General features: G+C 44.2%; 1 protein-coding gene and 1 long non-coding RNA gene across 5 annotated transcripts in view; one reads left to right on the top strand and one right to left on the bottom strand.

Moving 5' to 3' along the window:
- Positions 1 to 2051: 2051 nt before the first annotated feature.
- LOC121087096 lies at positions 2052 to 27212 on the bottom strand. 3 transcript variants are annotated; one of them, XR_005827523.1, is made up of 4 exons: positions 27158 to 27212; positions 21140 to 21248; positions 19436 to 19438; positions 2052 to 2063 (listed from the first exon to the last, which is right to left on the bottom strand). It is a non-coding gene; the product is annotated as an uncharacterized LOC121087096 (long non-coding RNA). The 3 variants fall into 3 exon arrangements; XR_005827521.1 differs by lacking the exon at positions 27158 to 27212 and adding an exon at positions 26397 to 26481; XR_005827522.1 differs by lacking the exon at positions 27158 to 27212 and adding an exon at positions 26414 to 26450.
- Positions 26788 to 27623, top strand: part of ZNRF2 (zinc and ring finger 2) — a 60235-nt gene continuing 59399 nt past the window's right edge. For both annotated transcript variants that reach the window (XM_040591751.1, XM_040591752.1), the window contains exon 1: positions 26788 to 27553. In XM_040591751.1, the coding sequence (XP_040447685.1) occupies positions 26833 to 27553 (721 nt within the window). In that variant the 5' untranslated portion in view covers positions 26788 to 26832. The remainder of the gene's footprint in view (positions 27554 to 27623) is intronic.

Consider the following 27623-nt stretch of genomic DNA (forward strand, 5'->3'; position numbering starts at 1 on the left):
TCACCATCCCTAGAGGTGTTTAAAAAATGTGTATGCAGTGCCCAGAGGTGACAAAAGATGCAAATGAAAGTCTTCCTCAGCAGCCATTAAAGCTGCTACTTTTCTAATGAAAAGCGTAAGAGTATATACTTGACTACGTTTGAGTATGTACAAGAATAGGTGCTATGTCTGCAAAGCGTACATTTGCATAATAGCCAACTCCTTTTCTGAGAACTCTTATAACAGGAAACTATTAAAATAAAACACAAAGTAAATTAATAATTTAGAGATCTCATTTGTATGAATCCACTTCATAAAATATGTGTATGTGTGAAGGTGAAGCCAACTGACCATAAAATAAAGTTAAAAACCATGAGCTCACTGTGGAAGGAAAGCTATTTTTAATCACTTCTGAAATAAATTATTTCTATTCAAGGCTTCATATCATGCTTTATTAAAATAAAAGAGTGAAAACAGGTTCTGATTTAAGAAGAGATGGCACAGCAAGGTGTGATGTGTCAGAATTGCAATTGTATATTGCACGCTGATGCTCTTCTTGTCTTCAATTTGTTGGAGGCTGACCATACAAGAAAGCGGATCATAGCCAGAAGAATCTTAACCCTCAAGAGTCCAATCCTACAGCTCTTACATACAGCAGCCATGTTTTCCCCATGTGTAATCGACAGAGCAATTTATGTTAGTTAAGAATTCACAGGAAGTAAATCCCCCAAAGTATAGGTAGAGTCAATGGGGCTGGAGGTGAGAGCTGTCTCTGAAAATCAGGCCATAAAGATCAAACCCATAAATAATATATGCTGATATAATCTTCAAGACGGATGAAAATCATCTGTTGAGAGTCCTCCCCACTATGCAGGGTCCCTCTCAATGGCAAATGAAGCCTGAGTTTCTGGCAAATGTGGCTCTGAGTGCTGGTAACACCCACCCCTGCCTTACCATGTTCCAGCAGAATTACTGACTCTGGTTCGTCAAGTGTCCTCATTACCTCCACGGAGCTTGACTTGTCCCCAAGACACTCCTGACTTCTCTTGCGAGATAGCAGTCTCTTTCAGTCCCAGTCCCACCTGTTTTTTTCGCACCTTGGTTGCCAAAACCTGACATTCAACCTACTGCACTCAGGCAGCTTGAGCAGAGGCAAAGAAATGTATATATAAATAAGAAATGAAAGTTATTTTGCAGTTTAAATGCTATCTCAGTCATAAAGTTTGACAGCCCTATTTCGTATTTGAAGGGAAGAAAGTAAAGACAGGTTTTGACTGCTGTGATCCAGAAAGGCCAACCTTTGGCTTCTTACAGTGTCAGTGGAGAAAGGCAGTGCCCAAGAAACAGAGGTTGCAATACCAAAGGAGGGGTTACAGCAGCCAAGCTGGGTGCAGTCTGTGGTGATCATGCCTAAAGTACTAACAAAATCTTGTCATGTAGGAGGGCATTCATTTTACCCAAATTTAATCTTTTAGATGTCAAGCATCTAAGCTAACCTTGGTACAGAGCCCATCTATAGTCAGTGGAGACTGGCCACCACTGGGGGCAATTACCACATCCTAAAACAGGAGTGTAAACTTGGTGGGCTGAACAGCTTTTGGAAGGTATCTGTCGTTGACCACTGACTGTAAACAGAGCCTAATTACATCAGGTAAGGTTAAGTGGACGATGCCAACCCTTACCTCCTTAGTCCCAAGATTACTCTTCTAAGATTTATAATTCCAGCCTGTATCACATGAATGAGTGTACATATAGAGAAGAGAGAGCACATTGCAAAAGAGGCTTCCTTGCCCAGAGACTTTTAAAATCACCTGAACCACAAGAACTTCCATTTCTGCCCAAACTTTCAAGCACTGATGAGGTCCTCAGGTATCTCTGGAGTGAGGAAGGAGAGCTGAGCAGCCTGCTCAACCCTGTTCTTTTTACAGGCTCTGAAAATGGACTTCTACATTGACAGGAAAGTGGTTTCTTGAAATCCACTTGCCTTCCATCCTGCTCCTGTGGTTACTGCTGGTGCAGCAGTCACAGGCAGGTAGCTGGAGGCTCAGGCTACAACTTGTCAGCAGAGGCTCTTCTTCTGTGTTCTCTCAGTGGTTAAATAATGGCTTGTACGCATAAGGTGTACTGCTTTAGCCATTCCAGCACGAACACATGGTATAGGCAACCTGGAGAGGACATACAGGATATACATCTATGCTGCACTAAACAGCACTGAAAAAATATCTAAATAGGCTGTAGAGGATATCCCCATGTCTCTTTTCCCTTCCAAGTCAGAAAAATAAGTCATTAGTGCCCTACTGACAGCAGCAAGTGACTTTTGATTAGAAAATAGATGCTCTGGTGAGCTCTGAGGGGGCTGCAGGAAAATGTTGGAAAACTAAAGGTCCTTAATATTTGTGCTCTTATGGTTATAAACATAGTGAGAAGGACCTGAGAGAGATCCTCACCATGCCAAAACACCCAGCAGAAACAGGGACATCTTGTATGTAGAGAGAAGTTGCATAATGGACTCGTGAAGTTTCAATTCATAGTGCTTTGCTACTAAACTGCAGTGCTCAGGAATGAAACTGTTCAGGAAATGTCACCCAGAAGAGCCAGTACATGATTCCAAAGTGTTCCTATTTACCGAGGCAAGAATTAATGACTACTCAATCCAAAGACAACAGGAAAAAATGGGGGAAAAAAGAACTGAGCAATTAACTTCATAAACATCTCAGGAGGCTTGCCTGAAATTAGCTGATGAATATATGAGCTGGTTGGTGCTGTACTTACATCAGCCCCTAATTTTATTCTAGGCTCTTCCTCTTAACCCATAATATGACAGGGTTATATTTATTTGGTGTTGTCCACAAGGCTGATGAGCATTTGATGATGGATAAAACATAGAGTAAAACTCAACAGATGCCATTTGCAATCTGAGGGAGTAAATAACAGTGACTTGACTCACTTTGAGAACAGCGAACTTTCTGAGCCACTACCAGACTCTCTCTATCCATTTACCTGGAGGTCTGATGTAGCTGGTCATTGCTACAAAACCTTGCTTATGGAAGATTCTGACTTGCAGAGGTCCAGGAAAATGAGTCACAAGGAAAGCCAAATCAGGTGGTGTATTCTTCTCTTACATTCTATGATTCATGCTGCCAAAGGAAAATAAGAGCCAGACATGCAAAACCTCACAAGAGCTTTCTGGTTCTCTACAAACGGCTTTGTGCTTACCACCAGCGGTGTTCTGCATGTCTGCTGTTGTATACAACCTGGTCATTTCATCACAAACATGTATTTCACATGCTATAGAATACAATTTTTAGTTCCCTCAAAATTCCCTCTTGTCGAAGACTTTGCTTGTCCTTTAAATTGCTCACAGGATTTGAATGCACAGAGTACCCTGTGTCTCACTTCATTACTGCATTAGACATCATCAGGGCAGATCTAGGGATATAATAGGACAACAGATTGGCTGGTATGTGAGCAGATTTGCAATTGCTTATTCCTGCATCCTCTGGAAACAATGGAGGAGCAGAACAGCTGGTATACAGAAGAGATGAAGCATAACATCTCTCTAGGAGTGCCGACTGCCCAAGCACCTCTGGTTCTGCCAGTCCTGGGCTATATGCTTGTGAGAGCAGGCAAGTTCAGATGGCTGCTTTTGAGGCTGTAGTCTATTCTTGTCTGTACACCATTTGCCACTGTTGCCCAGTATGCACATCTTGCCTCAGTCCACAGCGTGTTGTTTGCTGTACATTGCAGCACTTTTACATGTGTTGGTTGTGAAAGTGGTAGCAATGATGCTGATTGGGTTGGGCGGTATATGCTGCTTGACAACCTTGTAAGCCAAATTTGGCCCTTTATGTGTTACAAAGGGAAAACAAACAGCATAGAAAGTACCGAAGTGCAGCTTCCACAAAAAGGCTTAATAAAGAAACATCTTTCTCCATGTCCTCAGCTGGATGTCCTGGCTTCATAGATGGAGTTATTCCAGCCTACACCAGCTGAGAATACAACCCATTAGACTATGCATTGCCATGTAAAATGCCTGTGAGTGGTTTGATTTATTTTCTCATTTGTTTGTTCTGCCATCTGGCCCAGCCGCCTTATATCCTTCTCCTACACCTTTTGTGTCGTCTATAGACATGTCACTTTTCCTTTGCCAAATATTAGCTTTATGACTGAAAATCACTTTACAACCATACCTTTCTCCCCCTGACAACACCCTCAGGTGTCTATTGTGCAATGTTGTATTGTGTTTCTAGGTGAAGTATGAGTTAAAAGAATACAGCTCCAGTTTTGCAAACATTTGTGCAGCTTCACAGCTTTAACGGATCCCAGTGACTCTAAACAACAAAGGGAAACTAAATAATACACTCTTTCTTGTGAATTGCATGTAGGTTGACTACATTTCTGAATTCACCTCCTGAGAGAAAAAGCTTTGTCTCCATTGTAAGATAGACACATATCATCCTGTGACGGCACTGCAGGGTCAGACTATAGCTGATGAAAAGCCATGGATGTCACATGTACAAGAATGAGATGTTTAAACTGAAAACTCTTGTAATTGATACAAAACAGTCTCCCACAAAGGCCTGTGCTCATCTGCTGAGGGATGGAATTAGGAATTCTCCTGCAGAGATTGCCATATCTAATTTCCTTTGACTGTTCTCAATATCTAATTTCTAATCTAATATCTCAAAATCTAATATCTAAATTCCTTTGACTTTGATTGTTCCTCAAGATCTAGATGGAGAACTCCAGGAAATCTCCTGGGCTTGCTCTCCACCCTCAGTTCTGACTTCAGGGACACATGGCTGTCCACCGCTCTCAAGAGTCAGTGGCTTTGGACTTTGGACTTCCAGGATGCTAGATATGCTAGATGATACCCTTCCTCCCTCAGAATGAATGGTAACCTGCTCCACAGTGGGAATACCTAAGAAATAATAAACCCTTTGCAGGGATCGAGGGCACCAGATTCTGCTGAAATATTACATCAAATTTAACTTTTTCCATTTTGAAGGGTAATACCTAGCACCCTCCTCACTGGGGCTCTGTGGACCAGGGAAAAAGAAAAAGTTTTTGTAACTACACATAAACACCATCTCAACCAGTTAAGCATAGAGTACTCATCTCACTGAAACAACAACAGGACTTCTAACAGGACTGCATCAGCTGGCCTTCATGGCTTTATTCTCATGGCTCCCAGGATTCTGCACACAAGTCTGGAAGGACAGGTAGGACAGAAGAAAAGACACAGCCAGGACTTGGTTCTAAAGCCTTCAAGCACTGAGGTTAGAAGAAGCTTTTCTTTCATCAGAGATAAAATATTTGTCTAGGAAAACCTTGTCAGCTAATGCTTTCAAGAGTGAGAGAAAGGTGGTCTAAGACGGATCCCTGAAAAATGATCTTTTCTGTGAAAGACCATTTTGCGTTCCTGGATCAGACATTATTTCCTGCCATCATGAAGGACTTGCGAACAAGGTAATTCTCCCACCTCAAAGATGACAATTTTTTTGGGTGTGGCTATACCATATCCACCTCAGGTATAGTAGCTCTTCAGAAAGAGCTAATTTACTGGTAATATCAGTCAGTACTGCTTGTTGCTCCCCATGTGTTCTTGCCTGCTTTTTGGCTAACTCTTGACCCCTCAACAACCTCTCCAGGCCCAGAGCGTCATGGTACAGAGCAGTGAATGAACAGGCAATTCTTAATGGCTCCCACATTGTTTACAACTGCAGTAACAGTTTTACTTTTTCCTATAGATACCACTCAGTGGATAGAAAATACATTGAAAAGTTCTACATATCAAAAAGTGCCGTGAGCTCTTCTCTCTTTAAGACAGACCCGAAGAAACGCATCGCTCTGGCTGGTACCTGTCAGCTGATGGTTAGCAAACAGGAAAGGTGGGAAACAGATGCATCAAGGTGAAGCTCTTCAGGGCTGCTCTGACCAGAAGAGTTAAGGCACAGCACAGGGAGTTACTTTGAACCCTCAGTTCTCATGGGAGTGGGAAATGTTCAGCAGCTGAGGTGGTCCTCAGCATGTTTCAAGACCAGGACTTTTTTAGGATATTATGTATGGGTTGAACCACTTAGACTGAATAAACAGCAACTCAAAAATAAACTGTGAACTTAATGTGAAGGGTAGGTGACCTCTAATAGCAAACAAAGCAGAACTTTTGATCTTAAGACAAGTAGTTTCTCCCCTGGAGGGTGTCCTTTGATTCAGTCTATGTTTGTAAAGTTAGAGAAAATCACATATCTTGCAAAAGATCAGGAGCAGCAAGAACCAAACACAAGAGAAAACATTTAAACACAAAGGCAGAGCTGGCAGAGGGGCCACAGAGAGAGAGCTCTTCTCCATTTCACTGATGCTCCTTTCCCACTTGTAAATACACTGCTGGGAGATTAACTGAATGAAATAAAAACAAAAGTGGGATGCAAAAAGAAGATCCGTGACTGATTTCTATGACACCCTAATAACTGACTGGCAAGGTGGCGTAGCAGGTCACTAAATACCATGAATCATTTGCAGACCAAGATCAAAGAGTAAAGAGGACATAGTTCACCTAGTCAAGCATCCGTGCAGAGCTTTGACTACCTGAAGCCTTCAGAAAACCATTGTTTTTTCTTTTCTCATCTTTAAGCTCTTTTCACCTCTGTTTCCTCCTAGACTCAGCCATGTACTTGTTAGTCTACCTTGCAAAGCTCTTACTTACTTCATAATGTTAATCAGGAAGCAGAATTTTGGCTCATTTCAATTGTTTTTTACTGTGAGCAAATCAAGCCTAAGGATTTCTATTATTTTTTTGTTCCCTTTTGCCCATGTGCTGAACCTTGTATTGGGTGAGACAGAAAAAGATCTCCTTTTGAGAAAAATAAGGATTGACTGGTTCTGTGCCTGATCCTGTTTCATATTTTGTCTCCATCTAAATATAGTGTCTTGTAATTGGAAGACCTATGGAACTGGCAACCAAGTTATTCTAGTGTATATGCAGTTCAAGATCCAAATAGCCAGGTATGGGCATCCCATAAACACAAATCAAATAAATCTGTACAGCAGGAGAAATTTGTCCTATCCAGAGCTGACAAAATATGTCTGAGACCTCTACTGAAATGAAAGTATGATGCATAGCAAACAGCTTGGAGAAAGAGTAGCGATCAATACATTGAAGACAAGAAATGGAAAACAGGGCTGTAAATTTAAGCATCCCTAATGCCACAATACTTCTGAAGCCAGTTTGACAGACCCCTGGTGCTTTTATGGATACAGCAAAGTCATGCCTGAGATTTTCAAAATCCCCACTGAAGCTTTAGTTCTGTCAGTCTAAGCTGACCTTGGCTGCTGCTATCTCTTGACTATGTGCCCCTCTGCCCCACGACACTGCTGTTTGGATTTTCTGGCTGTCCCTCACACTGGCAGAAACATACCTAACCCTGCAGTGAGTTGGTTTGGAGAGCTAAATTGAAAGAAAATGCTTCTTCCTGGGTTCACCACTCCCCCACCACCCCCCGCCCTCTCCATGAAATGAGTTGCTAGTTTCTCTCCCTTAGTGGGCTCACTGTAAGATCAGACAAGTATCAGTGATGAGAAGAATGGAGACTACATCTAAGGAAAGATGTAGAGCAACCCCACCTTAGATCATACTAAACTGCTGTGGAATTACATCTTTAAGCACACAACTCCATTCCCAAACATGCATATGTGTGTTTGTGTATGTTTCAAAAGACCTACACATTTACTTTACTACAGTTGCATGTGTTTACTTTCATATAGGATTCTTGAAACACTGGGTCCACTTGCTTCATGAGTTAACCACATGGAACCACTATACTCTTTGGCATTTAAACTTCCATTAAATAACAAAAAATGCTCCTATCCATGATGGTTGTTCAGGAAATCTTCCTAGTAGGGCCCAACTGTGCAGTGTTTCCTTTCTTGAGTCTGAATATAGTCTGAAACGATACTGACAAGAGAGGTAAATGCTACCCAAACCGCTTGTTTCCATTCAGGTTTTGACTTGAAACCTTACTGACACCATTATAAATGCCAACATTTGATACATAATACATGAATACATTTTAGCAGATGGAGAGAAATGGAAATGAAGCCAAAATACAGTTGAGGCTGGGTTTGGAATTGCTGGAAGGAGGAGGATGAAGGAAGAAGACGTGCCAAGAAGGAAGCAGAGCAGAAACAGAGAAAAGAAGATGGGAAGGAACGGAAGAGAAATCACTCCTACTAAGTTCTGCTGAATCAAGCACTAACAGACTGAAAGAATAATGAACAGTGCATTACTTTCTGCAGCAAAAGATGAGGCTTTGCCTTTGGTCACGCTACAAAGGTCCCTTTGAGACAAGCAGGAGTTGTGCTGTGGACCGAAGGCAATATGCCCACCTACGTAGCCCATTCTCCATACCCAGGCATGGAGTTTGCTCTCCTCCACAGGATGAACAGGATACCCCCTCAGTCAGAGACAGCTTAACTAAAACAGCTCGTTCACCACCTATTTTAGATTAACAAGAATAAACCACTGCCTAAAACCAAGAGCTGTGTCAATACTACAAATTGAACTAAACTTCTAAAAGGTTTTTTTCATAACTAAAAATTATGATCATTCTAGATTAAATAGATATGGGATACTACTATTCATCACTCAGTCTGTAAGGAAATTTATACTTTTTTAAAAAGCTCATGGCTGTGCAGCAGAAACACATACAATAGGGATGAACTGTCTGCAAAACAGTCCTTTACTCTGCCAATGATAACTATATTTTTAGGGTCTAATAAAAAGATGCCAGAGGACAAGATGAGAAAAAATGTGCAAGCAAAAAGTAAATGTAAGGTTTTGCACTCTGGGGACTAGGTTACCAAGAACTATTATCATTACCCATGTACCAAACAAGCACAGAATGCAATTTTCAGAAATCCCTTCATGTTTTCTAAAGAGGAACTTCTATGAACCTTCTCCTTCCTTCCTCTTCCTATGTTGCTTATGTGCTGAATATTCACACTTCTTTTCTTAGAAACACAGTTGATTTTTCCCGAAGCCTCTGCATTTAAAAGATAAGTGTATTAACTCATTATATTCACTATTCTCATGCTTTTATTTCTCAAAATATAAAAGAACCACCACAGTTCAATACTCAAAGCAAATTTCCCTAGGAAGACAAGGGATCTTTTCTATTTCAGATCCTTGGTAGCTCCATTTTCACAGAGCGGATCAGTTTGTCTGCTTTTGGTCTCAGAATTGCTTATCTAGCCTTCAGCAAGTGCTGTGCACAAGCATAAGTCTGACAAACTTGATTTATGTTAAGAAATAATTTTTCTGTTGTCATAGTAACCACCGCAAGATGATCCAGGCATGAGTAAAAAGTAACAACGATAAGCAGGCTGCTGGTTTCACCAGTGAAATTCCCCTCGTGGTTGACATCCCACCAGTAATTTCCTTGCCCCCCAGGGCAAAAAGATGGTATCTGGAAAGATGGCTGAGAGGAAAAATTTGCCTAGAGGGTGGCTTCAGTGTCATAAGGCAGGCACATTTCCCAGTCCAGAAGAGGGTGTGCAGCCAGCACAACTTGTGCAAGGCTGCAGCATGGGGAACAAAGTAAATGTTTCTTTCAAACAGGGAGCAAAACCGGACTAGAAATCCCCCAAACCTGTTATAGACACCTCCATGCCATGCTGGAGAGATGGAATCATTTGTCTCTCCTATGCCAGGGGTTTGCTTCCATCAGCAGGAATTAATTGTATCCACATTTTAATGTTTGTACAGCTCTTGCCACTGTGCTGTGCATGAACAATTTCTGCTTCAGTAAGAGGAAGCATCCACCTGGACAGTAACAAATACAAAGGAGTAAAAGAATTGATGAACACTGATCATCATGACATGTTCATGTAGAAGCGCTTTCACCCACCCTGGTGCTGCCTGCCCGCTAGCTCCATGCCACAGTGTAGGCAATGACACCCTGCCTGATCTAAATGATCATTCATTGTCATTTTTATGCAATGAGAGCACGGGAATGTATACTGTGTACTACAACACTTACACTCTACTCAAATCTCTACTACCAGTCATTGATGTTTTAGGGATGTTTATCCCCCAGATTTACAAGGGCAATGAACATTGCTAGTACTTGCCACTACAGCTGTCAGACTGACTTGACGTTCTTTCCCCAGGGAAATCTGTTTCTGCATCTGCTACTGTTGGTTCAGCTTACAACAGGCTTTCAGCTAAAGGTTTGTTGCTGTGGATCCGTGGCCTTGCAAAAAGGGACAAAACTATGACTGCAAAAAAGTCAGGAAACTCATAACGTTTTGTGCAGGCTTGGAGTTCCTCTAAGCAATGAGTGGAAAAGCTAGAGGATTCCAGTCTGGAATGCTCCTCTGCTGCAATTAGTACTGGGAACAGTCCAAAAAGAGGAGGACATGCATAGATTACAGCTCCTTTTTGCCTCTAAAGCTGATTAGTTGCAATATGTCAGTAATTAGGGGAGAGTTTAGTGAACAAGTACTGCTTTTTTTTCTGCTGGTGCAGTGTCCAGGCAGTTTTATTTTCCCCCTATAATTTATCATTTGAGAATATTTGCTAGACAATCTCTCCAAGTCCTTTCTGATCTGAAGCTTACTGATATTAATTTTGCAAGTGTAAGAAACAGAGGTAGGTCTGGCATTGCTTCTGATTCCTGATAAGGTGAAAGCAGCTTTTAGCACTGGATGTGCTGTGGATTGTGGAAAGTGAACTCTGAACTGGTATTTTCCAATATTGTCTGTAAAATGCATTCTGGTAGGCCTTCCATGCAGTTTTCTCCTTGTTAATAAAGAAAAAAATGCAGAATACGGAGGGCAGGAAGACAGCTGAGCTAAACTTGCCTGATGACTTAAGTGGATACTAGGTGGACATTTTTGACAGCACTTACTGGAGTCTAGTTACAAGAATCTGAATAGAAAGCCTTGTTATTTGCTTCTTTTCTCCAGATACACAAAGGTGCAGGGAGAATGGAAAATGAAAACAGAACTTAATTATTGTCACGATTACTGTTGCTGGATTATAAGAAAGTGCCTGTCTGCCACTTCTTCCCTATGTGTACATGTACACATCTCTTTTTATGTTCACTGCCTGTCCACAGCTTGTCTTATACATGCATCTCTTGTTATGTCTCATTATCACATTACTTTCCCATGCTCTTTATAGTGCAAAACAAGGTGTGTGTTCGGTTATGAAAATGCTGGAGGGGGTTGAAGGCATTTTTGCATGGGAGATGCTGTATTACCATGTCAATCATTGCTCCTCCTTTTTCTCAGTCTTTGCAGATTAATCCTGGATGAGCCTCAACTGGGATGCTTCTGGCACTGGCAGAGCTGAGATTTAGATAGCAAATTCTCAGCTCAGGTCCACTGGTATGTGATTCACACAGTGTTATCAAACTTGCACTGAGGGGCCTGAAGCCTTGCTCCCACCATGCTGAAAAGCTGGTTTAGAGCTATGCATAATTTATAGGTTGCTGGGGGAAGACTCTTTCCCAGTTGAACCCTTTCACTCTGGGCCTACATATAATCACCTTTTTTTTTTCCAGAAGAAGGGCAGTTTATTAACCAGCCTAGCTACCAAAGAAGGAGTAAAGGAGGAAGACCGCAGGCTGCTTCTTCAGCATTATAGTACCCATTGATTCTGGCTGGGTATGTCTGTTCTACATGTCATCCAGGCTCCCGCTGCAGTTTATGCCCTGTGAGTGAGTACTTAAGAACTTTCTGCTGTTGTAACCTGATGTTGAGATGCTTCTTGCTTTCTCTTTTGGGGCGAGCTGTGAGTTTTGACCTGTGTTCAGCAGGAGATACCACTAAACACTGGGACCTGAAGGCTGACAGGGTCTCTTGGAGGAAGTTTTCTTTTCTCGGAGGTAGTGGGGCATGCAGAGGGACTATAGTGGGAAAGACCTAGGTGTCTTCCTCATGAGAGGGGAGTGAGAATGGGTGGAAGCAGAACTGCAAAAGCAGCATGGCAGCATGTCTGCTCAGAAACAGTAAAACAAAATCCGTTCAACTGGAATAGCGATGGCTGCTGAGCAATGGTGGTTGCTGCAACCTGAGGTGTAGGCATCGTGTTCAACTGCATAACCTACAGTCCCAAAAAAGCAGTGATCCCTGAAAACAAGCCCTTATGGCACCTACATGCTCAGATAGCACTGCCTTGACTGCTGCATACTGGGGCAACTGCAGATCCAGCACATTCATCAGCTGTTGGTAGAGGCTCTGTTATGAAGAGGGGGAACAGAAGAATGGTTGTAGTTGGGAGAAGAGTGGCAGCAGCAGGCAGGTCTGTGGGGAGAGAAGGGGTGTTGCATTTGCTGGGATATGAATAAAAACCATGCCGCTGCCAAATCAAAGGGTCCCCCTTGTTTGTTTCCTTTTTTATTTTACAAATAACCGGTGACTTAAAGACAGAAAAAGATAATAGTATGCACTCCTTTATATTCCAGAGCGTCACCCTTCTCCCTGCTGTTTGGCATCTCGCCCATTTCCAGCAGGCACTTTCAGATGCAGATTTCTCCCTGAATAGGTATGGCAGGGCTCTTTGTCCTCATCTTCCCCTACCTTCATTAGCCGCCCTGCTCTTGGGGGGCTTGCTCAGATATCAGAGGGAACAGGGTCGAGTAAGAAGCAGAGCAGAAAAGGCCCCCTGAATACTGATTCATTATCATACTAATGGAGGAACACCCTAGCTATGCAGAGGGTGGTATCTTTATAAAGCACGCGTAAATACCACACAAAACAATGATTACATTTCACTTATGCACCAGTTAAAATTCATCCTGGACAGGCTGGATAACGCATATCCATATACAGTAAAATGGATTCACTTAGGATCTGCAAATGGTTTATAGATGTCTCCTGTGATATGGGCATGGCCTGGGGCATGGTGGACATATCTGCGCAGTTAATGTATCAGCAAGGCGCTGTGGCAAGAAGACAGATGAGGGCAGACAACTCAAGATGATCCCCCATTTATCTGTGTACGTGTGGCTCAAAGGCCAGTCATCCCTGAGGATTCATTCAGGATCCTAGCTGGGTGCTACGCTCAAATCCTTGATGTGTCCACAAATATGGACCGGCTCATTTGAGCATTTCCTTTGCACTGCATTAAGCTGGGTTATAACCCTAAATCCCTGTGCTATCAACAGTCACACTGGCAACGTGGGGAGGGACATTTTGCAGGAAAACCATTTCAAATGAGGCCTTTCTAGTTATGGCCCATGGTCCATTGGAAACGAATGACAGAGCAGCTTGGGTCAGTATAATGCAGAGTTGTGGGATATACCCACAGCAGCTCCAACACCAAGCACAAATGACAACCAAAGTGCTCGTACAGTTCTTCCACCTCCATTCGCCTGCCCTGCCCTCTCACAGGAAGGGGGACTGGGGTGGAGATGGGTGATGGCACCTGCGTGCAGCCCTGCAATACAGCTGCACATGCTCTGGCTGGGTCTGCTTCTTGCTCAGGTTAACCCTACAGCAGAGACAGATCCCGAGGGGCTAAACCTGAACAATTTGGCCTAGGAAAACTTGGTTCATCAATTTCAACTTCTTTCTTGCTACCATGGAAACATTTTCCGGAAACACTATATAACGTCTTCCTATACAAATAGCCACACAACATGCTGGATTTGCAACCACATAATTACACCTTCTTAATATATTCTAGCCCTCTGAAGACCTGAACAGGTAGGTAACAAATACTTTGATGACAAGCACTCTGGAAGGACTTCAAAAGCACTGCCTGCTGTGGAGAAGAAGAGGAACTAATCACTCTTTCTAGAACTGCTTTGATTTGTGGGAAAACCAAAAAAATCTCCATGTTTCTTTGAAAATCAGCATAAAGGAATACTGCCTATAGAAATCTGCTTTCTGTCCTCTCAGGTTCTCACTTTTCAGATATATCCATTTGCTGTTATGTAAAACACGTGTAAGCCTCCCAGTAACAGCTATGCTTTCACACCTTTATTAACCAGTAGAACTAGGAGACTGGCATATCCCAGATCTGGAAAAGGAGGACAGAGAAAAGATCTTATGAGCTCCATGAGAACCAAAATTTAGAATATAATTCAGGATTTCTTGCAAATGTTGACCAATTGACCTGCTGATTGGATATGTGTCAGGTGATAGCCTCATTAAGAGATTACAGATTAATCATATGCCTCTTAGAAAGGCATCTTAGCAAGCTTTTTCTGCAAAGACTATTGATGTGGTTCCACTTCTGTTCGACTGGTAAATACAGTGGCAGATTTTTAGCATGTGTGTTACAGAAAGAGGTGAAGAGGTACATCAGGCTGGTTTAATCACAATTTTGGCACCAGTCTGGCTAAATCTGTTTCTGAATACCTAGTTCTGCTACTTCTGTGACCAAACCACACACAGCAAAGCCTTAAGAACTGAAATGAACCCCAAGGAACAGCAATTTATAAGGAAAACAACAGGGCTGATAACTAAACTTCTACCAATGGTCTGAGCTGGCAGTCAGCTCAGTTAGCAAACGGTAATAGAGAGAGACAGACAAAATTCTACTGTCTGTAGGACTGATGAGCCTTGACAATGTTTCACCCTACCTCTCTAAAATGGGGTGAAAGGCTCTACTCAGGCAACGGGCAAAGCTGTTTCCATCTGGCATACTCCTTCTTTCTTTCCTCCCTACTGATTATTAAGGAGCTGTTTTATATAAACCCCCTCAACCCATTTGCCTCTGGACTCCCAGCTCATTCTTGTCTCATTACTTCGGTTTTCATGCCCACAAGACATTTTAATAAGAATTCATTTCCTACCTGAGAAAAGCTTAATATGTACCACACACCGATGTTAACGAAAAACAGTAGGTGCTGTAGCATCCAGTTCCTGGGATTTTGTGAGTAACTGTGACAACAGCATTAACAGTAAATATGTTTGTCAGCTGCTGATTGACAAATATTTATCTATATTCTTCCAGTATAGGTCGTATCTATAAATCCCCAGGTGAAATCAGGAGTGGCTTCTCTAGCCACATCTATCTCTACATGATAAAGTATTCCTGTGACACATTTTTAAAGATATATTCTGCTCTATGTGAATTTACAGGGTATTTTTTCAGGAGTATATATTGCATGTCCTGTTCTTCACAGGTCTGCTTAGCAGGGTAGCATTAGAGGCAGGTTTTCTTGTGACTGGCATTTGCATAATTTCGATACCATCACTTCCATAAAGTTCTGTACTTCCAAAACTGCTCTTATCATAGGGATCTAGTATAAAATGTATTGACCTTTTGTGCTTATTAATGTCCTTTTACTTACTATTTGAGCTTCTTGCAATTGTAATGTGTTTTATCCTGACAAAATGATAAAGAGGTAGAGTAGAAAGGGAGGAACTGAATCAACAGAAGACAAAGTGACTTATAAGTTACCCCAATAATCAAGACAGAGAATTTGTCTTGATTATTTGGGTAAAATAGAGAACTAAAAATAGACAACTAAAAAACAAGGACAAGTTTCCTTCTGACTTATGCTGTTGCTCTCCAAGCATTGTACTCTCTTTTCAGTTTCTTCCACTGGGAAAGAATTCTTCATGTAAATAATTTTGGATTTAATAAAATGTTTTTAATAGTTTTTAGCATCCTTATTCAGTTTTACTTTCTCTCTCCCCTTTGAAAAATGCCCTTCATAAAAATGGAAGTGCATTAAGATTTCTTCTTTAGTCTCCCCTGCAAATAGGGACCTAAATCAAAGACCTGGTTTGAGCACTGTTAGTAGAGACACATCAGATTAGGTGAGTTACAGCTGATGAAAACTGCGTTGCAATTTTGTCAGACAGAACAAACTATCAGATCATCAAATACGATTTTAAATGAAGTATGAAGGCTGAAAGGATTATGGAAAGAACCGTTTTCAGATAAAGGCAAGGAGAATTACTTAAAATATAAGGAGGGTGCTGCAAAAAAAGGCTCTTCCATTTTTTCAGTTCAAGGGATTTTATGTATTTGTGAATCTTCTAAAGCATTATTTTCCTCCACTGTCATTGTCTAAGCCACTGCAGTCCATAACTGTTGTCACGCATTTACAATTTTCTTTGTCGCTGAGGCCAGCCAGCTTGAATTAGAAGCTGTTCATAGCCACATTCTGAAGTATCAGGATATTAACTGGGATGTGGCAATGGATTAAGGCAGGGCTGCTCCACCCCCTCTCCTCGCCTTACAGGGGAGGGGCTGAAGGGCCATCCAGCAGCTCCTGAACTGCCACTGTTCCCAGCTGATGGTTGTTTTTGCTTTACTCTAACACATCAAGCTGTCTGTATCCCTCTGTCAGCTCCAGGCAAGGATGCCAGACTCTAACATAAGGGCAGCATGATCAGGAAAGGTTGCTAGTTGTGTCAGCCACCCCAGCTTAATCTGCTGCTGCTTGGGTCTGTACACTGCCAAAACTGTCATTTCTGTCTCACGGGGCAGCAATTGTTTGTAAAATCAACCTACTGCTTTACAAAAGTTACTCCTTCACCCCAGCTTGGGGATTTGCCAAAGTTCTGAGTCACTGAGTCACTAAAAGGCCCCACAGAGGCTTTCTGACTTGGGTTGTGGACCTGCAACCCTTGCTGACAAGTAGCCCTGACTCATGCTGTTTGTATGAACAGGACTGTTCTCTTCACTGAACCGTGCTCCTAAACACAAGGCAAAGGATCAGGTGGGGAATCTAATAATAAGCGCAGAACACTAAATTACTACCATTCAGCCTAACTCACTGCTCCCCAAAATATATTTGCAATTTCATTAAAATAGATTGTGTTCTGCACAAAGCACGTCAGTGCTCTTAGCTGGGATTATATCCGTTATTGCCTAGCACTGCACTGAAAAAAACACTGATTTTAATACACTCTGCCATGTTCCTAAAGGCTTAGGAACTAATGTCAGCTGAATATATTCATACTGGATGTTCAATCACCGCACCAAATATGCTCTGCAAACTAGTCACCTTTAAAACATTAGTGGCACCTTCTTGAATAATTCACTACAACCAGATTGCATGTCCCTTGGGTCCTCTTGAAAGCTGAAAAGGAAAGGATGGGCAGGAACATGATATGATGACACCAGTGCTGAAGTGGTTTAATTCAATGTTATTACCATACATTTGGATTTTTTTCCCCATGTTTTTAAATTTCATCAGGGAAATTTCCTAAATTCCTGCATTCTTTTCTTGGCATTTCTTTCAGTCTTTCATTTTCTTTCCCTTTACCTTTTCTCTTTCCTTTGCCCCCTTCCCTCTTTCCTTTTCCCACTCTTTTCCTCCTCCTTTTCCTTTTCCCTGTTCTTCTATTCCACTCTAGCCAATTCTATGTTTTCGGTTTTACTATTCTATTACATTTTATTTCAAGAAAATTCTAGACATATGATACAGTTTTGCAAGCTTTTGCTTCTAATAATAATTACAGGTCAAATTTTGCACCCTATAAATTTGGGTGGATAAATTTGGTATAATTCCACTGATATTAATGGAATTTAAACTGACATCAGACTCTAACCCTACATTTTAATGATTGATTTTCATGGTCTCAGCTGTGAGGCAATTTGTCTTAACCCTCCATTAAATCAGAAAATGAGTGTTTCTGACTGAATATGCCAATCATTCTAGCTTATCTAGTGAGAGATGCCACATGCTTTCTCCTGCTCTAGCCTTATTTTTTGACAGCTACTTATGCTACTTATTGTCTAATTGGGCCTGCCAATCCTCCCTGTACATCCCAATCTGTCCAGTCCAGACACAAGTCTGAAACATTTTTAAAATCTGCATACTGTTGTTGATTACAAGAGACGGCGGGGAGGGGTGTGTGTGGGGTGTGTGGAGGGGAATACAGCCTAGATGTGACAATGTGCTTACTTCTCTATGTTTATTGTTCAGAAAAATAAAGAATTGCAGAAGTTAAAAGAACAAATTATATCTGAGTACTTGGGCTTTCTGGCTATAAGGGGAGGAAGGGTACTATGGACAGGATGAAAGCCACATTTTCTTCTGAGTCTTTCACACTTACAAGGCTGTAAGGGCTAAATTTGTTGCTTGCTCTGCTGTGAAAGAGGAGGAGGTAACAGCTACTCCCAGCTAGTACCAAATGGTAGGAGATACAGCTTGCTGATGTGCCCCAACGCACAGCATGGGCTTTCTGGTGGGAGAGGATGTCCTCACATGTTGCAGGGGCTGGTAGGTTAGGACCTGCTTTGCTTCCACGCAAAGAAACAAGAAGTCCCCCGTGCTGGGTCCTGCTGTGAAATCCTGCTTGCTAACACCAGGATTCCCTCCATGGAGGATACATCTGCCAACCTCTGCTTAACCGGTTGTGACTTGCCAAACAGCATGCCAGCATTTGGACTAGAGTTTCTCAGTGGGGCTGGCAGAGCTCTGACATCTGCTGGGACCTGATCCAAAGCTCCTGGGATCTGATAGGAAAAAAAGTCCATTGATCTTGGTGGCTTCGGATCTGTCCCTTTTCTCATCTCCTTTGATGATTTATACAACACTGACATGCGTATCTCACTTCTGAGGCACACAGAGCACATGGTTTTAATCTCACCATTTCCCTGGTGACAGGGAAGGAAGTGCGCTGGCAGCTAAGACACTGAAAAACACTCATTATTCTGCACATTATTATTACTTTTTAATTCCCCATGGAAGGTAGAAATTACAGTGAAAATTCACAAATATTTTGTTTTACAGTCTTTGCCTGCCCTTAAAGGCACAGTAAAATATTACAAAGTGCAAATTTTTGTATATGTGGAAAAATTATGAGAATGTTTTTTATGGAAATGGGAGGTAAGAAAACATTAACAACTAAAAGCCACTGCTAAACAAATGACCCCTTTCCCTAGGAAAAGCTTAGAGAGGGAATCTTTCCAGTGTACCAGGTAAATCTCCTTTCAGTTTGGAAGGTGAGAACATTTCATCCTTGTGAAGTCTTAGTAAAATCAAGATTACCAGGCTATTGGCAGCCATGTTCTACTAGTTATGCTGCTCTGGACCAAGTCCTACAGCAATGGTGGCTACAAAACAAACTTAAAATAAGTCACAACTCAAGATTCCTTGTGTCCTGAAGAGCAGTTTTCAGGGGCAGACAGGGCTTGCTCTGGTGAGTGTCTGGCTGTCAGATTCAGTAGCCCATGCAGTTCTCCAAGGGATGCCCCCACAGCACCCACGTTCATGGAGCCAGAGCACCTCCTGCCCACTGGAGAGATCTGCAAACTCCCAGCTGCTTTCATAAAGCTGAAGGGATGCTTTGCCATATTTTTAGATCTTTCATTCTAGTCCAATACCTTTTTCCTTTGTTTCCTCACTGGCTAGTGCCATTTTTTCAGCACTAGATGTCAGTGTGGACTTGCAATACCAGATTGCTCTGTATTTTTCCTTTAACAAGAGGGGAAAAATTGCCATCCAGAAAGAATGCAAGTCTCTCCAGCCTCATGATGTACTTCCTACGAAACACATCTTGTCTATTGTTTGAACTCCACGTGGAAAGTGTAGAAGTGCATTCTGCCCTTGATTTGGATTAATATGGCTGTAAAAGGGTCTTATCAATTTTGTGATCCTATCACATCTGAGTTGAAGAGGAGCTACCAAGACTCTGGAGAAAAAGCTTTGTTTAGAAAACAACAGAGAAAAAGAAATGGTTCTGAATTATCTTGGTAAATTGTGACCTTGCTAAGGTAGTGTTGCACAGGTGCTCCACAGGGATGGTTAATCCTGTAAACTAACAGTACTACTCATCTGAACAAGAATCTACTGACAATACTGACTCCTTGCATTCCTACTGTCTAGAAAGACATTGCATCATCTAGAAATGTTTTGCTACACCAGACTGTTTCAAGGACTGTTCTAACTTGAAATTTCCCTAGCATTTTCTGAATACTGAACTGAAACCAGCTTGGGGCAGAGCAACCAGCCAGCAAGCATATGACTGGCTTGTATCACTCTTTGGAAAACATTTTGTTTCTTTCAGAAATTTAAGTCCCTCGGTCTAAATTATGAGTGGTCCATGAGCTGTTATGGGAGGGCTGAGGAAGATGCATGGAGCGCCCTGATCCCCCTCATTTTGCAAGTAGCAATCTAGAACAAAACTCTGCTCCTCCTGCTACTGGAGAAGTACAAACCAGGGAAGGGCAGAGTGGGGAGAGGAGGAAGCGGGTTCAGAATTCTGATTTCTCATTTTTTACTTTCATGGGTTCCAGCTTCTGTGAAGTGGATCTGAGCCAACACGACAGATGGAGCCTTTTACACCACCCTCGTGCTTGGTTTACACCAAGCGTGATGCACAGAAGCTGAGGCAGAAAACGCTTCTGGTGGAGAATGCGAAGCAGAGCTCTCTGACATTCCTCCCAACTCGGTGTAGTTGCAGCTGCGATCTAGGCCTACAGAAGAATCCATTTACATGCTTTTGTATTCTTCACTATACATTAGTTAATAAAGTATTACCCTGATACATACACCAGTATGCCTCGCTGTTACTATACTTGAAGCTTGTTACTATCCCTTTTGACTCCATTGCAACACATGCGACTGCCCAAGCAGCTGTTCTTAAAAACCCTCTGAGTTTTTAAGAAAAAAACCAACCTTGTGTGTTTTTGTTTCTCATTATTAGGCTTATCAGGAGCAGACTGTAAGTAGGAGGCTACAGAATATTAGAATAGTGCTTAAAACTATCAATTGAAAACATTAGCAAATACTGTGCAAAAGTAAGGACAAAAGTATTTTTTTTCTCCTGGATTCTGAGAAGTTAAGGTAATATTTGGCAGATAACACAGAACCTGAGATAATACAGTTGTACCTGGCAAATATAATGTCACATGGCTCTACCACCTGCTGTCATTCCCACATACTTCACTTTGCATTGTTTCTGTAATACTGTTTTCCATTTATTCACCTCTTTCTATAGACGTTTAGCATTCAAGCCATTAGTACTGCTAATGAAAGGTGCATACTGTAAAAGAACGTGTCTGCAATCAGCTTCTGAAGACTGATTTACCTGTGTAATATTCACTGGGTCAAGACTTGCAGTACCTTCTTTAATAGCTATCATGAACTGTTAGGATAAGGTGCTCTGTCAAGCCAGCTGCCTCTCTAGGTGCAGAAGGGTTTCGTCGCCTTGCAAGGCAAAACAGTGTAATTCAGGAATATACCTTGAAAGACTATCCTGATTTCCCTCGGCAGAAGTAAAGGGAGCTGAGGCGATCAACAGTCCTCCCAAAACTCTGAATCCACATTCAGCTGGCATTGTTGGGTGCCGATCTGAAAACAAGAGAGAGTAAACATACTTCTCATCTGTTGGTTTGTCTTCCACCCCCTTTTCTTAGAAATCACAGAAACAGAAAAATTAACTGGATAGGACCTTTATATGACACTCATCCACTCCGGACTCCCATATCCACAGATCCGTGTATCACACCTTGCCCAGATAAACATGTATTGATGTCGCTTCATTTATGAATTGGTGCAAATGCCTTTAATGCAGATATGGGCATAGTCTGAGAAACTATTTGTCCTCTTTTATTCCTTAAGTATACAACGAAAATGGCCTGCACAGTAGCTTCTGAAGAAAGATAGCACTGGGGGGGCTATAGCTGCGTGAAAGGTCAGGAAGCTACACAATGGGATAACTCATGCAAAGCTGAAAACAAAAAAGCCACCAAGCAGCTAACACAGTTTATTGGAGAAGCAGTAACAACACTGGCCTGATTCTGCACTAAGATGTTAAATTCATGTGAATGGCATTTGGTATTGCACCTGGTTACCTACAAAGGTACTCAGTAGCTATGATAATACAACTGTGAATGTAGAACAGCTTAGAAATTATTATGGTGAATGCTCTTTCCTATTAAAATTATTAAAGTATATTCCTTATAGTACCACTTTACAGCATGTGGTAGTGGACTGTACAGTACAATTTGCCATTTCTTCAAGCAAGTTATTTCCAAGTATTTCTTCCTGTAAAAAATGGTCAACCAGCAAGTCAGGTTGAAATTTCAGTTTATTTTTAAGACTATGTTATCTTTCCTGTGAACATCAGTTTTTGCCACAGGTAACTCCAGTGTACAAAATATAGCATACTGTTTACAGTGTGATAGAAACTTCAGAAAAGCATAAACCTCAAACAAAAGATAGATGGCTTTAAACAGAATTTTTATAAAGCAAGGATAAACTTTCTTATCCTTGTGAGCATCACCACACAATTCCAGAATAATTTTAGGACCTAAATCTTGAGATTTATGAGTTGTTTATTTTTTTTATTCCATGAAGACTGATTACAGCATGTTGCAGGACTGTTATTCAAATATCAGTGTAAGCATAAGTGTAAATCTTCATAGGATTAAGGTCAATACATACAAAAAGTTACTGGTTGCAAATAAAAACCTAAGATAGTGGGTAACAGGGCCTCCTACATCTCTTGAAACACCAGTTACCAGCTGGAGATACACTGATACCAAAATACATCTAAAAAGATGCCTACAATAGGTTTATGCATAATTTGTAGTCATACTGTCAGGGATAATACGGGACCTATTTCCCTTAGCTTACAGATGCAAACATATTAACAGTGTTGTCTGCTGGGTGGCTTACTCTAGCTGCAGATGTAGGCTGTGTGTATTTTACACACCTTATTTTAGAGAGATAAACCAGTTCTGGTTTGCTTTCTCTATGAGCAACTGAAGACTTCAGAAGTCTCAGTTTTGGTATCTGTGAAGAAGTGGTGTGCAGCACTGTTTATTTTAAACAAGCTGAAATACACAGTAATGTAAAAACCGTAAAAACTGATCTCTTCAAAACATGCACCTCTACTTTGGTATCTGCTCAGAAAATCTAGATGCCCAAACCCTATTAGGAGCCCACAGCAGCTATTATAAAATTAAGCCGTATGTTATGACTGTGTGCCCTTACTTTTTAAACCTTTCTCCTTTAGAAAGAAGTGCCTGATCAGTTCTGAACAGAATGTAAACCTCTGGCTAGCTTTATCAGTTCAGGGTCAGATGCTTTTGTCAGAAACGAAACCTCACCTGAAATCTTGTTTCAGCTTCCCTGTAAAAGCCACCACAGAAGGGGGCAGGATGGAAGAGGGAGGATGACCTGTTTGCACAGCTCACTGTTGAGCAAAATTCAGACCCCTGTTCCATTTATCAGCACATATTCTCCAAAATGTGCAATATTATGAATTTACAGATAATTCTGTATGCTTAGGGCACACCTGTCACCTGGTATTTTCAAGGAAACTGGTCAAGAAACAGGTTAATTATTTTCACTTGCTGACAGACAAGGTAGCATAACCAGAAGTGAAGTGGAGGTCTGCAGCTTATAACAGTGAGTATATTTGCCTGTCTAAACTAGGGTTTTTTCCCCACTATCCCGGACAAGGAACAAGGTTAATTCCCATTTTGTGTTTACTGAAGTATAAATAAGATTCCCTAGATATGTTTCTACAGGAATAGTAACAGCATTCACCCATATAGGCCTATAGAACTCACTTTTAATATAACTATTTACTTTCCACTGAAACCTTGAGAACTGTAGAAACATGGTCAGCAGCAAGATGTTCTACTTTCTCTCTGCACTGTTTCCTCTTGTCACTGGTTATTTTCTATGCTGGGTAGTAAATTGAAATTTTAATGCAAACTACTTCTGGAGTGTATTAAAGAACAAATGGGTGGAGGTTACAGTACCAGGTACTTGCCTCTACAAGACTTAACGGCTAGTAGACAGTAATTTGTTAGAAGAAACAAAACCCTAACTGTACTCTTGGCTATATAAAGCAAATTGTAGAAAAAAAAATCTATTCAACCATTTTTAAGAGAGACCGGGAAGAATGGAGGGGAGAAAGTATGACACATCGCTTTTCTGAAGATGTAGGTGTTCTCTGAGGTATTTGTCCTGTTTAGACTCACGCTGGATAGTGAGAGAGCCGCAAATATGTGCCCCAGATGCAAAACAAAAACTGAAGCCCACCCTCAAAAAAAGAAAATTACATTGCACTGGGAAGAGCCACGCTCTTTGAGAAAGGAATACAGGCTGTCCTTTTGTTGTGACTTCCCTTCTGTGAAATACTCTATGCTGTTAGGGGTGACTTTCTGATTGTAAGACTGAGTAACTGTTTGGATGCCTTGACAGTGTAGTCCCATCACCCCACCCCCACCCCACCCTGACTTTATCATTTAGTCCTAAATTGAATAAAAGGTTAATCACAGTCAGATATAAACTGTATTTAATATCTGCTCAACTCTTAGATCCACTGTCAAGAAATTACAGAAAGTACGGTGGTACTGTGTAGCAATGTACTATTTTCAAAATGCTGTTTATTCTAGCAGCTGACCAGCTCCACTACTACTACTACTCAGCAATGGAAACTTTAAGAACTCCATAAAACTCTGAGCATGCTGTCCTCTAAACCTGTCCCGATAGGGCTGGTCATGCCACAGGCATTCTATGCAAAGCAGAAACTATGAGTCATGTTTGCAACATCCTTTGCCCCTGCGGATTCTTGGAATCTAGCAAGATGGGAATTTCTATGGTAGTTTTCCCTTCTGTGGGAACGTTAATAGGATCTCTATCTTCTGTGTAACCACTTACTTTCTATACTGTTAGTGTCTCTGAAAGATCTGACAGAAGCTGGCCAGGAGTTTCAAAAGTAACCAGTGCTAGAGCAGACAGCATATTCACACTTTCTGTAGGAAACTGAACTAGAAAGCACTCATGGGTAGACCTACCTTGGGGTATCTACCATCGATAGCAGAGACTGCAATTTATAATTCACAAGTGGGGACGGCATAGCTTGGGACGACAGATTATCGACCCCAGCTGTCTGCCCGTCACCCAGCACACAAAAGACCAAGCTGTTCACAAGACAGCTGTGGAATCACCGCCTCTTACTGAAACCAGCAACAGTTTACAGCAGCATTCTCTAAATGGGGTTCAGATTATTCACAGTGTCTCAGCTATCCAGAAAAGCAGTGTCTGAATGAAGAATTAGGGCTGGTAATCTCCTCCGCCATCCCCAGCTATGGTACCTCTTCTTGCAAACTGAACTGTGAGCTACACTGATGCCAGAAAGTGACCACATACAGTTGTAATTGAGATGGAGAAAGGCAGGGGAAAAAGGGAGGCCTTTGCACCTCCTTTGTGTCTGAGGACAAGTATCAAAGATACCATGCATGTACATGTAATATGTATAGTACAAATGTTACATAATACTTTGTATATTATTTAAGGTTTTGATCTGTTTTATTGTGTTAATTGTAAAATACCTTGGGTGCTATGCCATTGTGACACAGGCACGATTGCAGTTGGAATGCCTGCCTAGATGATAGGACAGAGTCCTGAGATGGTGTATAGCACTGCTTCATGGTGACCCATCTTATTTTGCAGCAGACAATAAACCATAAAAATAAGCAGTGTACCTTGGATGACCGATTGTAGGAATCACATTCACATAAATTCCATGTACATGACATTAAGTATCACATATTTAAAGAAAAAAATAATTTTATCTCCCTGGAAGTGTTGTCATGAGCAAACCCAGCCTGCTATCCAAATGGGTGTAATTCACAGGGCCAAAATTTTCAGCTGTCGGTCAGTCCTTGTGTAAGCCTCTCACCAACAATAACGGGAGTGTTTCCTCTGAGTGGGAGACTGAGGTCTGCAAGATTTTTCTGTACCGCCCGTAGGCCAAAGATACACGGAATTTTCACCCTCCTTGTCTAGCTTCTCCCCCGCATACACCCGCAGAGCCGAGGCCCGCAGCAAACCGCCCAGGTCGGCAGTCCCCTACCCGGGAAAGCTCCCGACAAGGGCAGGCAGCCCGCAGGCCGGCCACCCCGACGAACCCCGGCCCGGGCCCTCCGCCCCTCGGCGGTGCGCGGCCCGACCGAGCAGCGGGGAGCCGCGCTCGCCCGGCGGGGCCTGGGCGGCGGGGGCCGGCCATCCGGGCGCTTTGCCGAAGCCGCAACGGCAAACCGAGATGCGACGCGGCGCAGCAAGAGGGGGCACGCCGCCGAGCGCCGCCACCCCGGTCCTGCCCGCTCCGCCCAGCCGCCTGCCGCCCCTCTCCTTCACCTGGCGGGACACGACGCCGAGCGCGGCCCCGAGGGCCGCCGCCTCCCGCCCGGGGCCCGCGGGCACCGCCATCGGCTGCCCCCAACGGCCGCCGGGCGCGCCCGGCACGCAAACGCCACCGCTCGCCTGCCACCGCCGGCAGCTCGGCTTTTAACTCCTTCCTCGTCGGGGCGGCCGGCGCAGCGCCCCGCCGCCTTCCCTTCGGGCGAGCAGGCAGCCGCCCCCCCGCGTCCCGGCAGGCTCCCGCCTCAGCCCCGAGCGGCCCCGTCTGGGGACTCGGACCTCCGGGAGGAGCGAGACCCGCTACCCCGGCAGCGGCCTCGTCCAGCGCCCGCCCACCTGGCGCTGCCCCGCACCTTGCGTGAGGAGAGGAGCAGAGGGCGGGGTGAGGCGGCGGGCCCGGCCCGTCGCGCCGCGCCGCCGGGGGCCGGTCCCTCGCCGGGCGGGGAAGGGGGGGGGCGGCAGGAGAGGCGGCGGCCGCTGCCGCTGTAACCGCTCCCCATCCCGCCCGCTGGTGCCGCCCCCAGTATGGCGACACGGTAGAGGAGCGGCTGCGCCGGGGTGACCGCCCCCTCCCGCCTCCCGCGGCACAAGCACGGCGCCCCGCGGGCGAGCGAGCGGCCTCGGCGGCGTTGCTGCCGCCGTTGCCCCCCCACAGGGCTCAGCGGCGGCGGCGGAGGATGGCGGCGGCGGCGGGCGCGGCGGCAGCAGCAGCGGCGGCGGCGGCGGGGCCGAGCGGCCGCGCGGCGGGAGCCAGCACCGTCCCGAGCAGCTCATGGTGGCGCCCCAGACCCGCGAGCAGCGGCCGCGCCGGGGCCGCCAGCTGAGCCGGATCCCGGCGGGCGGCTCTCCCTTCTCGACACCGACCCACCGAGCGACCCGTTCCCCTCCCCCGGCGCTCCCTCTCCCCCCACCCCAGCGCAACCCGCGCCTCAGATCGCCCCCGCCGGGGCCGGACTCCCGCCACCCCCTGGCGCCGGGGGAAGGCGGCAGCGAAGGGCACCGGGCAGCGCCAGGCGGCGGCGGGACCATGGGCGCGAAGCAGAGCAGCCCCACCGCCGCCAACGGCCGCACCCGGGCGTACTCGGGCGGGGATTTACCTTCCTCCAGCAGCAGCAGCAGCGGCGGCGCTAACGGGACCGGCGGGCGCTCGGCAGGCGCTGGCGGGCGGTACGCGCACCTGGCGGCGGCGCCTCATGCCGCTCCCGGCGGCGCGGCGGCGACGGCGGCAGGAGGAGCGGCGGCGGGGGGTGCCGCGGGGTCGGCGCCCCGGAGCAGGTCCTTAGGGGGGGCCACCGCCGCCGGGGCCCGGGCCGCGCAGTCCGCCTTCAACATACCCCACAGCAGCGGCCCCTACGGCTCGCAGGACTCGGTCAACAGCACCCCGGAGGAGGGCGGCCGGGAGCGGCCCGCGGGGGGCGGCGGCGGCACCTCCGGCGGGCCCCGGCTAGTGATCGGCTCGCTGCCCGCTCACCTCTCGCCGCACCTGTTCGGAGGTAAGGGCCAGCCCGCGCGGCGGGGGGCTGGCGGGGGGGCTCGCTGCATCTCCCGCCACTGCGGGGCGGG

Source organism: Falco naumanni, chromosome 4 (genome assembly GCF_017639655.2).
Source record: "Falco naumanni isolate bFalNau1 chromosome 4, bFalNau1.pat, whole genome shotgun sequence".
NCBI classification, from domain to species: domain Eukaryota; kingdom Metazoa; phylum Chordata; class Aves; order Falconiformes; family Falconidae; genus Falco; species Falco naumanni.